Raw genomic sequence first — 12347 nt, 5'->3', positions numbered from 1 at the left:
AAAACAATTGAGCTGGCCGCGTGAGCGCACGTACACACCTGCTCGCGCAACATACAATAAACTCAACATCAAAAGGAGAAGAAACAGGCTTTTGCTAAATAAAACCATCACTCAGTAATGGCTGTAATAAGACGATAAACAGTGCAGGAACTATATCTTCAAGCAGCGGCATATCTGTCTGCTTTTTTTTTTTCTTCTGTTTTGCAACTTCCTTCAGTGTACACTCTGAAAACAGGCTTAGAGCTTCTTCTCTCTCTTTTTTTCATAGGGGGTATTTTTAATTCTAAAGCGAGGGATTGGTCACACTTCGTCTCATTAGCATGAGGAGCCGTATAAACCCCGCCACTGCAGAATTCTGAGCTGTGTTGACGGCGAGGCAACAAGCCTGTCTGACTGGCTGCGCGCGCGAGGAGCAAGTAACTTTCACTTCCAGCACAGTTGAGTTCATAAAAGCGGGAGCTGTATGGAGAGCTCACTCCAGAGGTGAACTGCTCCCATCTGTTCAGCACACAATGAGGCTGCTTACCGAGGGAAAGATTACCACGAAGATGATACGGGGCAAATGTGTAACTTATTGGCACCGGTGGATTTTTATATTCTCAATCCATCAGTTTTTATTTGCCTCGCTGGCTCAGTCCGGGGGAAATACTATTCGGTACCAGACCAATGAGGAGGACGCGCCAGGTACAGTCATAGGAAACCTTGCCAAGGACATGTCCTTGGGTCTGTCTCATTCCTCCAAGACCAATTTCAGGATGATGAAACAATTCAATGATTCGTTCATCAGGGTAAGAGAAAGCGACGGGGAACTCGCTGTCGGGGAACGAATTGACAGAGAAAGAATCTGCAGACACACTTTACAGTGTCTCGTTACTTTTGACGTGGTCAGTTTCTCCAAAGACCGCTACAAATTGATTCACGTCGAGGTGGAAATAAAGGACATCAATGACAACTCTCCGGAGTTTCCAAACAAGGAATCTATAGTGGAGATCTCGGAGAATGCAGCAGCGGGGTCCCGCATCCCTCTGGACCCAGCTGTGGACGCGGATGTCGGCTCAAACTACATCCAAAGCTATCAAATTTCTGTCAACAGTCATTTTACCATTGATGTGCTCCTGAGAGCGGATGGGGTTAAATATGCGGAATTGGTGCTAATGAAAGAGCTAGACAGGGAGACTCAGTCATCATACACTGTGGAGCTGGTCGCCACAGACGGGGGGAACCCTTACAGATCGGGGTCAACAAAGATAACTATCAAAGTGACTGACTTTAATGACAACAGTCCCGTTTTTGATCAGAATAGTTTCTCAGTCAGTTTGCCAGAGGACGCACCGCTTGGCGCTGTCATACTGGACTTGAACGCAGTTGATGCTGATGAGGGTTTGAACGGAGATGTCGTCTACGGGTTCGGAAAACAGGTCTCTCATGAGATCCGAGAACTTTTCCAAGTGGATAGCAAATCGGGCCGACTGACGCTCAGGAGCCCGGTGGATTTTGAGGACAAAAGCACCTACGAGCTAGACGTGCAGGCGACTGATCTGGGACCCAACCCGACCCCCTCCGTCTGCAAAATCATAATTCACGTCACGGACGTTAATGACAATGCCCCAGAAATCAGCATCACCCCGATGACCTCCATCACGACGGGCATTGCATACATCAGCGAGGCGGCAGACAAGGACAGTCTGGTGGCGCTGATCAGCACCCTGGACAGAGACTCTGGTGTTAACAGCCAGGTCCACTGCACATTATACGGCCACGACCATTTCAAACTCCGGCAGGCTTACGAGGACAGCTACATGATAGTTACAGCAGCAGCCCTAGACAGGGAGAGGATTAGTGAGTATAACTTGACGGTCATGGCCGAGGATTTTGGGTCACCTCCGCTGAGAAAGATCACTCAGTACACCATTAGACTCAGCGACGAGAATGACAACGCCCCTCACTTTACCAAAGCTGTCTATGAAGTTTTAGTGGTGGAAAACAACGCCCCGGGCGCTTATGTCACCACAGTGGAGTCCAGCGACGCAGATCTGGGCAATAACGGCAAAATCACCTACAGACTCGTGGACAGTGTTATCATGGGGTCCCCAGTGAACACCTTTGTGTCTCTTAATTCCGTGTCTGGCTCCATATATGCCCTGAGGAGTTTCAATTATGAAGTAATGAAACAGCTCGACATACACATCCAAGCAAGTGATGGGGGGTCACCACAGCTGCAGAGCACAGCTGTCATCAGACTAAAAATAGTTGATCAGAATGACAACCAACCTTCTATCATACAGCCACCCCTTTACAAAGGATCTGCTGAGGTTTTCCTGCCCAAAGATGCACCTGCAGGTTATGTGGTAACCCAGATAAAGGCAACAGATGCTGATGAAGGCATAAATGCACAGCTGTCCTATAAAATCACAGAGGGGGGCCACCTGGGTTTCTCTATCAACAAAGACACAGGGAAGGTGCACGTGAGCCGACAGCTGACGTATGATCTCGCAGACAATGTCAAAGTCACAGTGGCGGTCAGTGACAATGGATCCCCCGCGCTTACCTCCACAGCCATTATACACTTCAGCTTCATAGAAGGAACTCTACCCAGTATGCCTTCCTTGGCTCAAAATGGCAGCGAGGAGCTTTTTGAATGGGACATGTCCATAGCCATAATCATTGTCCTGGCAGGGAGCTGCTCTCTCCTCCTGCTGGCTATCATTCTCATCACAACCATTTGCAGCCGCCGGAAAAAAGAGACGAGAGAGGGGGGGTATGAAAAAGAAGACATACCAAATGTGGAAAAAGTGGAAAGTGGTCATATTGATTCATTGATTGCCAACCACAAAGGCAAAGTGTTTGATGCCCATCCATTTCCAGAGAAGCCTCCATTGGCCAGCAGCAACATAACAGAGACGGGCTGTGAGGATGGCAGGCAGACAGCAGGCATCTTTGAGTCAAACAGCAGGGTGATGGAGGGTAAACTAAAGGTGAGTAACCATTTTTCGGAGATATTTAAAGCTCGTTTCACACCAACTTTGTTTGTCTTTTGCATCTTGACTGTAGAATTTGTGTTGAATGTGTTCGTATCTTCCGCAGGGTTACTCTACGCTGCCGGGATATGGGAAAGAAACCGTCAGGCCAATAACAATATGGAAGGGTAACTCATTCACAACCATCTCAGCAAGAGACCCCCACATCAGTGGCAAAGACAGCGGAAAAGGAGACAGTGACTTCAATGACAGTGACTCTGACATAAGTGGAGATGTGCACAAAAAAGAGTCGCCACCGACAAACAGTGAGTGTCACAAAAAAACAATAAAAAATAATAATAAATATATATAAATGATATTTATATATAAATAAGATAAATAATGAAATTCAAAATGATTGAAATGAGAGGATGTAAAGGAAGGAAACCCATTCAGTGATGTGCTTCTTACAGTGCGGTTTCTATTTTAATCTAAGCCATGTGCCATACACCTTGTATCCAGTTACAGTGGACACATTATGATTGATCTTACCTGGGCTCACTGGGGTCTTTCAGCATCAAACACTCTCAACCAGGTGAGCCTGAGCATACGTATTCATATTACACCCTGACAGCACTGCTGTTTTCCACAGGTCTCTGGGCATGTACGAGCGAGTGCAAAGTGTTGGGACACTCTGACCGATGCTGGAGCCCTTCGGCTACAAGGCCCAACACGAGCATGGCCTGTGGACCGCATCTGTCAACTTTCTCCAAGACAGCTTCACTTCCCCGGGACACCAGAAGGGAAAACTACTACCCAGCTCACATACCCAAAACCAACGCTCTGCAAAGCGTGTACGAGAAAGTTCAACACCAGGAATTTGATTATATTCTTGTTGGTCCGCCGACACCGGCCAGAATACAGGAAGCGGATGAGATATCCATTCCAGAGTACACAAACTCGTAAAGATCAGAAAGTCATCAAAAGGGATTTTGTCTTTATACTGTATAGTGCTTTTATCATAATTGACTATGTTGGATTGTTGCAGTGTTTTGTAGTATGTCTTGTGTCTTTTGGCTCATATAAGACTGTTCATTGTATCATTGTGTAATATGCAAGATTTTGTACATTAATAATATATTTTTCATAATGATTCAATGTAAAGAATAATTTTATTATCAATTTTCAAGAGCATGTGTTACTATTTAAGGGGCATGACCTATGGACCTTTAGGCTCAAAGGGGCCTTTCTGCTGTGGAAAACAATCAATATAAAAGAGGACCATGTTTGTGGTAGATTTTGTCACATTGTTGCACAAATAAACAGTTAAAAGCAAAATTGTTTTTCGCTGTTCAACGATGGTTTAAAAGTTGAGCTATGTGGGCTTACAGGACTCAAATGTAATCTTATAAGAAGAGTACAACCCATTGTCCTGAGGGAGTATTCAGAAAGCACACAGAATAACCTCAATTAGCCAACTGAATGCATTTCATTTGCCTTAAAGGCTTATAAGCCGCAATAAATAAGATGTTTTCCTCTACCGATCACAGCTACATTGATAGCAAAATGTCATTCTTTTCATGGTACACATGGTAGTTAGTCTGCTGCCTCAATTTGCATGCAAATACTGCATTGCTGATCAAATGGTTGTACAATTACATATTTTCTTGAAGGTCAAGGAATCCCATCACCTTTTCTGATTGCCTCCCAGCTTACCAATTATCCAAAAAATGTGGTTCAATCTGTTTCCAAGCAACAGCAGCACTGTACATTTGAATCTCTTTTCTTACTAGGTTTCTTCCTTTTAAGTTATGATAAGGGCCGAGTTACCTTGACCACCAAACTACCTTTTTCCCATTGTCAAATCTAAAAAAATTGTAATTAGGCTAAGGTTATGTCTGTAGGTGTTCGGGTGTCAGTGCTGTCTTGTAGCATATTGCGGGAAGAAGACTTGCTTCTGCATACAAGTTTTGACTACAGGTAGTGCAATCTGTTCATTCTCACTGACACCTGAAACCAGCGAAGAACTGGAGGGAATCTGCAGTATATATAAGAAGAGGGAGAATAAATGAAAGGCATGAAAATATTCTCTGAAAGCTAGAACTAGGTCTACTAACCATTCCATCACTGCCTGTAACATATGTCACCAGCCATTTTCTGATGGGCTCAGAACTGCTTCAAAAGTCCTGTTTTAGTTTGGTACCACAGGATGGCCACCTTGCTTTGGGCAACCTGGACCTACAGGTAACATTCAGACGAAGAATTTAGCTCAAAGAATTTATATCAACTGTACGTCATTCACACTCAAACGTCAAAAAGCCTCCTGGTAGCATAACCTGGTTCTCCAAAGAGAGGCAACAGTATTAGTGGAGGAGTTATAGAGGACACCATGAGAGAGAGTATGGAAAAGGTCCAAAATACCACTCATGGATCTGGTTTTGAACACTGCACGCCTCCGGTAAGACAAGCTTAATACATTTTTCATTAGAAATATAATTGACATCCATGACATGTAAATAAAACTCTGTAAACTCTTAAGGTTTCCAGGCATGTTACCAGTTGTCCTGGCTATTGTTTAGTGTGGGTCATTTCTTACTCTGCATCCTCTGAACTGCGTGAAGGAACAAAGCACACCGACCTCTGCTGCAGTCGGCCGCCTCCTGAGATTTGGAGCTGTGGCTCTTATTGTTGGTGCAGTGTTGATGCTGTGTGCATCCATGGCTGCTCTCTACCTGTGGAAAGTCAGCGATAAAAATGTAAGTGTCAACTGAGGATTATGCTGTAGTTATTACTGTGCCCCTTCAATAACAGATATCCAAAGCGAATGCAAGGAGGAGGCTTTTGGAGCAAACTGGATCCAAAGTAGATTACAAAATCCTCTGATAATATCAACTTTGTTATTATAGGCATAGTTTTATTTTCTTGAGACCATCACTAGAGATATTTATGTTAATGAGTGAGAAGCCCTATCGATAATCATATTCATCATCACAATTCAGACTGTGAAATTGCACCTTTAATTCTGTCTACAATGCAGACACACTGTTTAAATTGCTCCTGCTACTCTACTCCATCTTATATGAAAGAGTGTAATGTTTATTTGTGTCCTATTGAGCTCACCTGTAGGGAAAACATTCCCATCAAGGTCTGCAAAAGCCTTTCCTGTGGTGCTCTGCTCACTTCTCAGTGTACTTAAACTACACAGGATTTCTGTAAGAGAAGCAACACCAACAATTACTGTGCAGGGGAATAGCATGAGCAACATGAGGCTTGTTTTTCTGTAGCCCACTTCTGTTGTGTTTGCTACAGTGTGATTTACATAACTTGACTAATCAGTCATTTTAACGTTCCACTTTGAATGCTGCCAGGTTTATAATGTTCGTTACAGTATGAGCATCAATGGGGAGGTGAGGGAGGGTTCCGTGGAAATTGATTCTGACAACAACCTGGAGCGATTTAAAACTGGGAGTGGAGCTGAGGAAGCCGTGGAGATACATGACTTTCAAATTGTGAGTGAGTTTGTCCTTGTTCTCTCTTGCCGAGGTAGTTCAGCTGAGACTTTCTGTGTGCTTAACAAAGTAGCAAAGCCGTGAGTGTAAACATGGCATCTCTGTGATTTGGTGCAGGGAATAACTGGAATCCGCTTCTTTGGAGGAGACAAGTGCTATATAAAATCCCAAATCAAAGCCCACCTTCCACACATGGGAGCTCACAACAAAGAGTCGCTGATGTTTGACCTGGTATATGCACACTACTTGATACAGAATGTTGCAAATTACAGAGGATCTTCTGCTTGCTTTTAACACTGTCATTTCTTTTTCCATCTTTGTAATCCAAGGACATTATCTTTTTCTTCTTGCCAGACAGATGAAATCATGCCAGTGAGATTTGATGAGGAGTTCCTCATATGGGTTGCTGCAGAGCAGCCGCTGAAGGACACCAGCTTCCTGAGCAACAAAATTCTGGGTCTTTGCAGGAAACTTCCAATTTACTGGCTCCAACCTATCTATCCTAAAGGTTGCCTTCTTCTCTTTTTTCTAGCTATGATGCATTGATTCCCTCCATCCCACACAGTCTGCTATCATAGAGCATGGTCTATTCCATTTGAATTATAGTACATTCTTTCATAGTTTATTCAAGTCTTGGTTGTCCTGCTTATCCGCTGACATACTTGTAAAATTTAAAGTCTTGCCTGAGAACACCGAGAACATCTTGAACATACACTACATTTAGAGTCACTCACCAAAAAAAGGCCCCGGTCTTGAATCAAAAAAGAATGATCTTGAAATATGCAGGACTGCTTGAAATCACTGCTGCTAATTTAATTATTCAGGACATCGGAGACAGCCCCAGCTATGTAGGATTGAGCTCTGAGGACATGTATGGCGTCTTGTGGATGTTGACCCAATACTCTTGCCTCTCGTGGCTGCTGTAACAGATGGGGAGAGGGGAAAGAGAGACACACAGCGAGCCAAACGGCAGTTTAACATGGAGGAGTTTGAGGCAGCTGCTGAGAAGAGGGACCCGGTGAGTCACGCAGAGGATGACACCTCCAGAGTTGTGGAGGAAGAGGAGGGGGCTCAGTCTACTGCAGGGTCAGCGTACAATCCCGAAAACCCCTATCATGTGAGTACAGGCTTCATCAACAACACTGTTTACGATAAACAAGGCTCCAGAGCTGGTGAATTTTTGATTAACTATCAAGAGGCGCATATACTGAGCCCTGAAGCAACCCTTAAAGTAACATTATGAATTGAAGTTTCTCTGTTTTGTCAACAATTTTACAGATGACTTCATAACACCAGGCTTGTTAAAAATGTAGCCTCACAGAAATAGAAGTGCATGGTGTGGAAATGTGTTAACCTGGATTAAGTCCTCCTGTCAACTGTGGGTATATACTGCTGCGCCTGTTGAGTGGGTGTTATATTAGTGGCTATAATTACAGGGCAGGGGGGTAACAGCTGCAAATCCAAGTTGATAAACTTATGAACTGAACTGAAAATTCCCATTGGTTATAAAAATGAATGTTGCCTAAGAGAACTGTGCTCACGTGTTTGGGAAGATGAGAAGTTTTGGAAAAACATTTGAATTGCAAATGAGTATAAATTTAGAAAAAGATTGCTCTTCAAAATTAACATTGCTTCCAAAACTGCAGCGCAGCGGCGGGGCCGGAGAGGACGGCGCCATGACCTTTGACACCATGTTGGACCACCAGGGGATCTGCTGCTCAGAATGCCAACGCAGCTACACTCACTGTCAGAGAATATGCGAGCCTCTGCGTGGCTACTGGCCCTGGCCCTACAACTACAGAGGATGCCAGGTAGCTTGCCGAGTCATTATGCCCTGTCGCTGGTGGGTGGCACGCATTTTAGGTGTTGTGTAAGAAAACAAGCTACACGTGAGAAAGAACATATCTTTTTTTATTTTCAAAGACCTCCAAGGTCTCTAAACTTCCAGCTTCTATGCAGTTATGTATGGAGATATGTTGAGTTTGACTGTAAATACTGTCAGAAATTTACGCCTGTTGGCATGAAATGCAGATCATGATGTATGAATATCTATAATACCTATACTTACTATGACACATTTTATATATAAACAAGTGCTTTCTCTTTGTAGGCATACTCTACTTCTTTACAGTACGACTGGAATGCATAAATGCTATATTCCTATTTGTAACAACAGACTCACAAATGAGCACATTCATTTTCGTAATACCAAGGCTTAATGCACTGTACTGTGTTTAATGGAAGATATGGGACTGAATCCAAAGGCTCTGCAGAATATGTACCTTTCCTGACTGAGTAGGCTTCAATAAAATCTAATTACAGTATATGCTGGCTTTGATGTACATGTTTTTTTGTGTCACATCTTGTTTCCATGGTTCCACTGGGTGCTTTTCTGATAAAACTTAAGTGACAGCAATGGTTGTCATAACTTCCATTCACAGCTCAGAATCAGTTTGAGGGCATTGCAATTTGTGCACACTGACATCTGCATTGATGTGAACTAATGTGAGATGAGTGTCATGGCAATGATGGAAAATATTTCCATAAAAGTGACATTTTTATTAAATAAATAAATCCACTTTTCCTATGAAAAAAGAGGAGTGTGGATGCTAAGCTACCAAATAACATGATCACAGAGACAGGTTTTTTTTTTTGCACAGCTGTTATTGGGGCTTGTGGTGTAGACTATTCTGAATACCTCAAAATCAAAAGAAATCAGATTACTATCTCCAAAGCCATATGCCAACTTTCTAAATAATTGAAAGGAGCCATGTTGCGATCAAGACGATTTCACAGAGGGTGATCCAGGCACATCAAATTACAACAGATGTGAAATTGCACCATATCTGCTAGTAAAGCCGCATTGAAACTCTGAAGCAGTGTGAGGAAACAACACAAAGAGATGCTTGTCTCTTTGCTTGGAGATCTTTTCTGGTTTTCATGGGGGTAGAGGTGCTTATCACATCTGCGGCGCTGATAAGACGGCCTCTGTGCTTCCGTAGGCTATATAATATTAATCCCTCTCCCACGTCTGCAGATGCACTTAAAGGAAGGTGACAAGCATGACATATCCAGGACCTCCTGATGGCTCGTGCTCTGGAGTGCAGCCGCTAAAGGAGCCCCAAGTACCCTCAAGTGATGTAAATTTGCAGGGGGAGTCCAATTTCCATCACAGCACTGTCACTGCCATGGTCATTAAACTAAATCATCCCGCTGTGTGTCACACAGCTCCCATTTTAAAGTCCCCTCAATAATGGAGTTATACTTGGACTGCAGATTGCAGCACAACAGTGAATGTCTGACCTGACAGCAGCTGTAAGACTATCTTGCGCACTATTTCATCTTTAGAAATCACAGGCAGACGGTGTATATGGACGTAACAGATACCTTGAAATGATTCATCAATTGAGATACCTTCTTGTATCTTAGTTGCTCTGTGGTTCAGCAGGACTATATAAACACATGGAATCTCTAAAGTTAGTGACTGCAGCTGATATTTGAATATGATGTGTTATGTGCCTGTTGCTGTCGGCGGTTTCCTTGGGTTTCACTCAGAATATGTTGATACAGCAGCACAAGACAAAGAGCTCTGAGTCTAAGCTAGACAAAAAGAGATGAAAAACACAAAGCAAAAAGAAAAAAAACATATCACCACAAGCAACAACTCAAAATGGCATTTAAACTGAGAAAAAATACATAGCTCAGAACAACAGCAGTTTTGTTATCCTGAGGCCCTGTTTCTAAAAAACTTGTTTCCTTTTGCCATTCCTCTCCTAAGAAGAGAAATGTACCCCCATTGAGTAGAAAAGACGAATGTGTTGGAGAGCAGCTTCAGTGCGTGAGACAGTGGTGCCTTTTTGTTTGTCTCCCCTCTGGAGCCAAGCTTACCCTGGGAGCCCTGCAGGCCAGGGAACAAACAGAGCTTTGTGAGCACTGACCCACTGTGCCCAGCAGCCAGACTGCAAACCTCCACTCCTGTGCTAATAGGAAACCACAGAAAAGGAGTCCGCAGCAGCCGAGGGAGGGGAGGCTTTCTCGCATCCACCTGTGCTTTCATCATTGCCCATCAAAACAAGCACAGTCGGGCAGGGTGCTGTGGTTCTCTGGTGACCAACGAATCAAAAGCTTTTTCACCAACATCCTCTTGGCACCAACACTCAGCGCAATACATTTGGGATATCTTAGCTGGTGATTTATTTTGTGGCAACAATTTGTGCTAATCAAGCCCGTGCACTCACTACAGCTCCCTATAAATACGTCAATAGCCTGTCATAAATTTGCCTGTTGTTGCCCAAGAGGCCTTAGAAGTGTGAATAGGAGTGTGAAGTGAACCACTCTAGCAAACGTGTCCTACATTTGATTGCATGTTTTCCATTACATCCTGACATGAATGAAATAAACAGTAGTGACAGTCCATTTTGCACCTTAACCAGAACACAGAAACCCTTTTAGGCTAGCTCATTATGTTTTTCTGCAAGACAGCACTGCAGTACGTTTATGGATGCTGGCGTCGTGAAAAACCTGTAACCCGCAGTTTTGTGCCGGCAATAACAACCCAGGCACCAAACATTTGTCTTTTCTTTTCTCCTGAAGGGTCAGAAATAACATGGCTGGACGGAGGGGGCTTGGTACAAGGCTTAAATGCTTTTTAATCCCATGGTTGAGTGACCACTTGCAGCTCTGCCCAGTAGTCTGACTCTGTCTGCCATTTGCAGGTCTCTCTGAAGTTTCCTTGCCATTGGCTGGAGGGTCTGCTCGACTCTCTCTCTCTCTGTCTCTCTCTCTCTCACTCTCTCTGTCTCTCTCTCTCTCTCTCTCTCTCTCTCTCTCTCTCTCTCTCTCTCTCCCTCCTGTTTAGTATGCAAGCCCCAAATGGCCATTAATTAAATGCCTGCTGGTATTGTATAAGGAGGTCTGTTTTGTTTATTTCACTAAGTAAAAACTGTAAATATTGTCTATAGACCTACCTGCATTCAGTGAATTACATTTTCTATGTCATGAAACATTATAGCAATTACTCGGCACACACAGCAGGGTTTTCTTCCCTGTGTATTGCACTTGGTTGCATGGTGTCCTTGTTACACTCAAATAGAAAAGCTGTAGTGTGGTGTCAGTCTAAATTGGACACAGTGCTGGAATTTGCACCATTGTTTTTCTAGGGACACACTGTATATGTGACAGTGTGGTGGAGGCGCCCAACCTGCAGTGGATGTCAAGAGTTCCTCACAAGAGGGGGTGGGCAGTTATCTTTCTAACACAGCAGGCATGGGCTCTCTCCGAGGTCGCTGTATAACCAACAACATAATTATGTTACCTCACGCATATCATCTTTTTTTTTACCCTGTTAGTGAAGTGCCGATGGCACCAATACAAAAGATTCTCCATCAAAATACGGAGTTTGTCAAAACTTCAGTAACTGTAGGATGTACCCCAGAACGTACACATCCTCTGGTGGGGTGCTTAAAAAGAGCTATAGATAGCTCAAAGCAGAATCAAATCAAGACTTCACATCTACAAACTGTAAAAAAAAAACAAAAAAAAAACAGCTTCTCCACAAAGCAATGTCAAGAGGCTTGCCACATGAAAGCAGAAGTTGTCCACAGAGTTGTGGGAAGTACTGACAAAGTTTATGAGAAAAAAGTAAATGTGTTTTTAATCCTCAGCAGCACGTGCAACAATGAGGGAGCCTGAGCCCTTAGATATGCCACCCCGGGGGCAGGCTCTATACTTAAGGCTTACAACAGCCTCATTATCTCCCTCAACTCACATCAGATCCTAGCAGCAGTTTGTCACAGGCAGGCTCCTCTCTGCCAGTAGGCATCAGACCAATCCTCCTGCAACACTACTGTACATAATTGCCATATGGACAGCATTTTGAGCC

At 43.6% G+C, this 12347-nt stretch overlaps 2 protein-coding genes across 2 annotated transcripts; both read left to right on the top strand.

Annotated features, from left to right (window-relative positions):
• The first annotated feature begins 548 nt into the window (after nucleotides 1–548).
• LOC139292647 (protocadherin-8) lies at nucleotides 549–3923 on the top strand. The gene is made up of 3 exons (XM_070915009.1): nucleotides 549–2961; nucleotides 3068–3283; nucleotides 3610–3923. Exons 1-3 carry the CDS (start codon nucleotides 549–551, stop codon nucleotides 3921–3923), a joined length of 2943 nt encoding a protein of 980 aa, XP_070771110.1.
• Nucleotides 3924–5346: 1423 nt separating this feature from the next.
• LOC139292646 (leukocyte cell-derived chemotaxin 1-like) lies at nucleotides 5347–8340 on the top strand. The gene is made up of 7 exons (XM_070915008.1): nucleotides 5347–5415; nucleotides 5579–5713; nucleotides 6326–6466; nucleotides 6584–6697; nucleotides 6821–6974; nucleotides 7396–7583; nucleotides 8113–8340. The coding sequence occupies exons 1-7, from the start codon at nucleotides 5347–5349 to the stop codon at nucleotides 8338–8340; spliced, it is 1029 nt and encodes a 342-aa protein (XP_070771109.1).
• Nucleotides 8341–12347: the final 4007 nt, after the last annotated feature.

The sequence above is a fragment of the Enoplosus armatus genome, chromosome 11 (assembly GCF_043641665.1).
Source record: "Enoplosus armatus isolate fEnoArm2 chromosome 11, fEnoArm2.hap1, whole genome shotgun sequence".
NCBI lineage: Eukaryota > Metazoa > Chordata > Actinopteri > Centrarchiformes > Enoplosidae > Enoplosus > Enoplosus armatus.
The sequence above is the reverse complement of the archived record's forward strand: the minus strand, read 5'-3'. Positions and strand labels throughout refer to the sequence as shown.

Coding starts and splice junctions, on each gene's coding strand:
- LOC139292647 (XM_070915009.1), top strand. CDS start 549: ATGATACGGGGCAAATGTGTAACTTATTGGCACCGGTGGATTTTTATA. Junction 2,962..3,067: donor GTCAAACAGCAGGGTGATGG/AGGGTAAACTAA, acceptor TGTGTTGAATGT/GTTCGTATCTTCCGCAGGGT. Junction 3,284..3,609: donor AGAGTCGCCACCGACAAACA/GTGAGTGTCACA, acceptor TGTTTTCCACAG/GTCTCTGGGCATGTACGAGC.
- LOC139292646 (XM_070915008.1), top strand. CDS start 5,347: ATGAGAGAGAGTATGGAAAAGGTCCAAAATACCACTCATGGATCTGGT. Junction 5,714..6,325: donor GGAAAGTCAGCGATAAAAAT/GTAAGTGTCAAC, acceptor GAATGCTGCCAG/GTTTATAATGTTCGTTACAG. Junction 6,467..6,583: donor AGATACATGACTTTCAAATT/GTGAGTGAGTTT, acceptor GATTTGGTGCAG/GGAATAACTGGAATCCGCTT.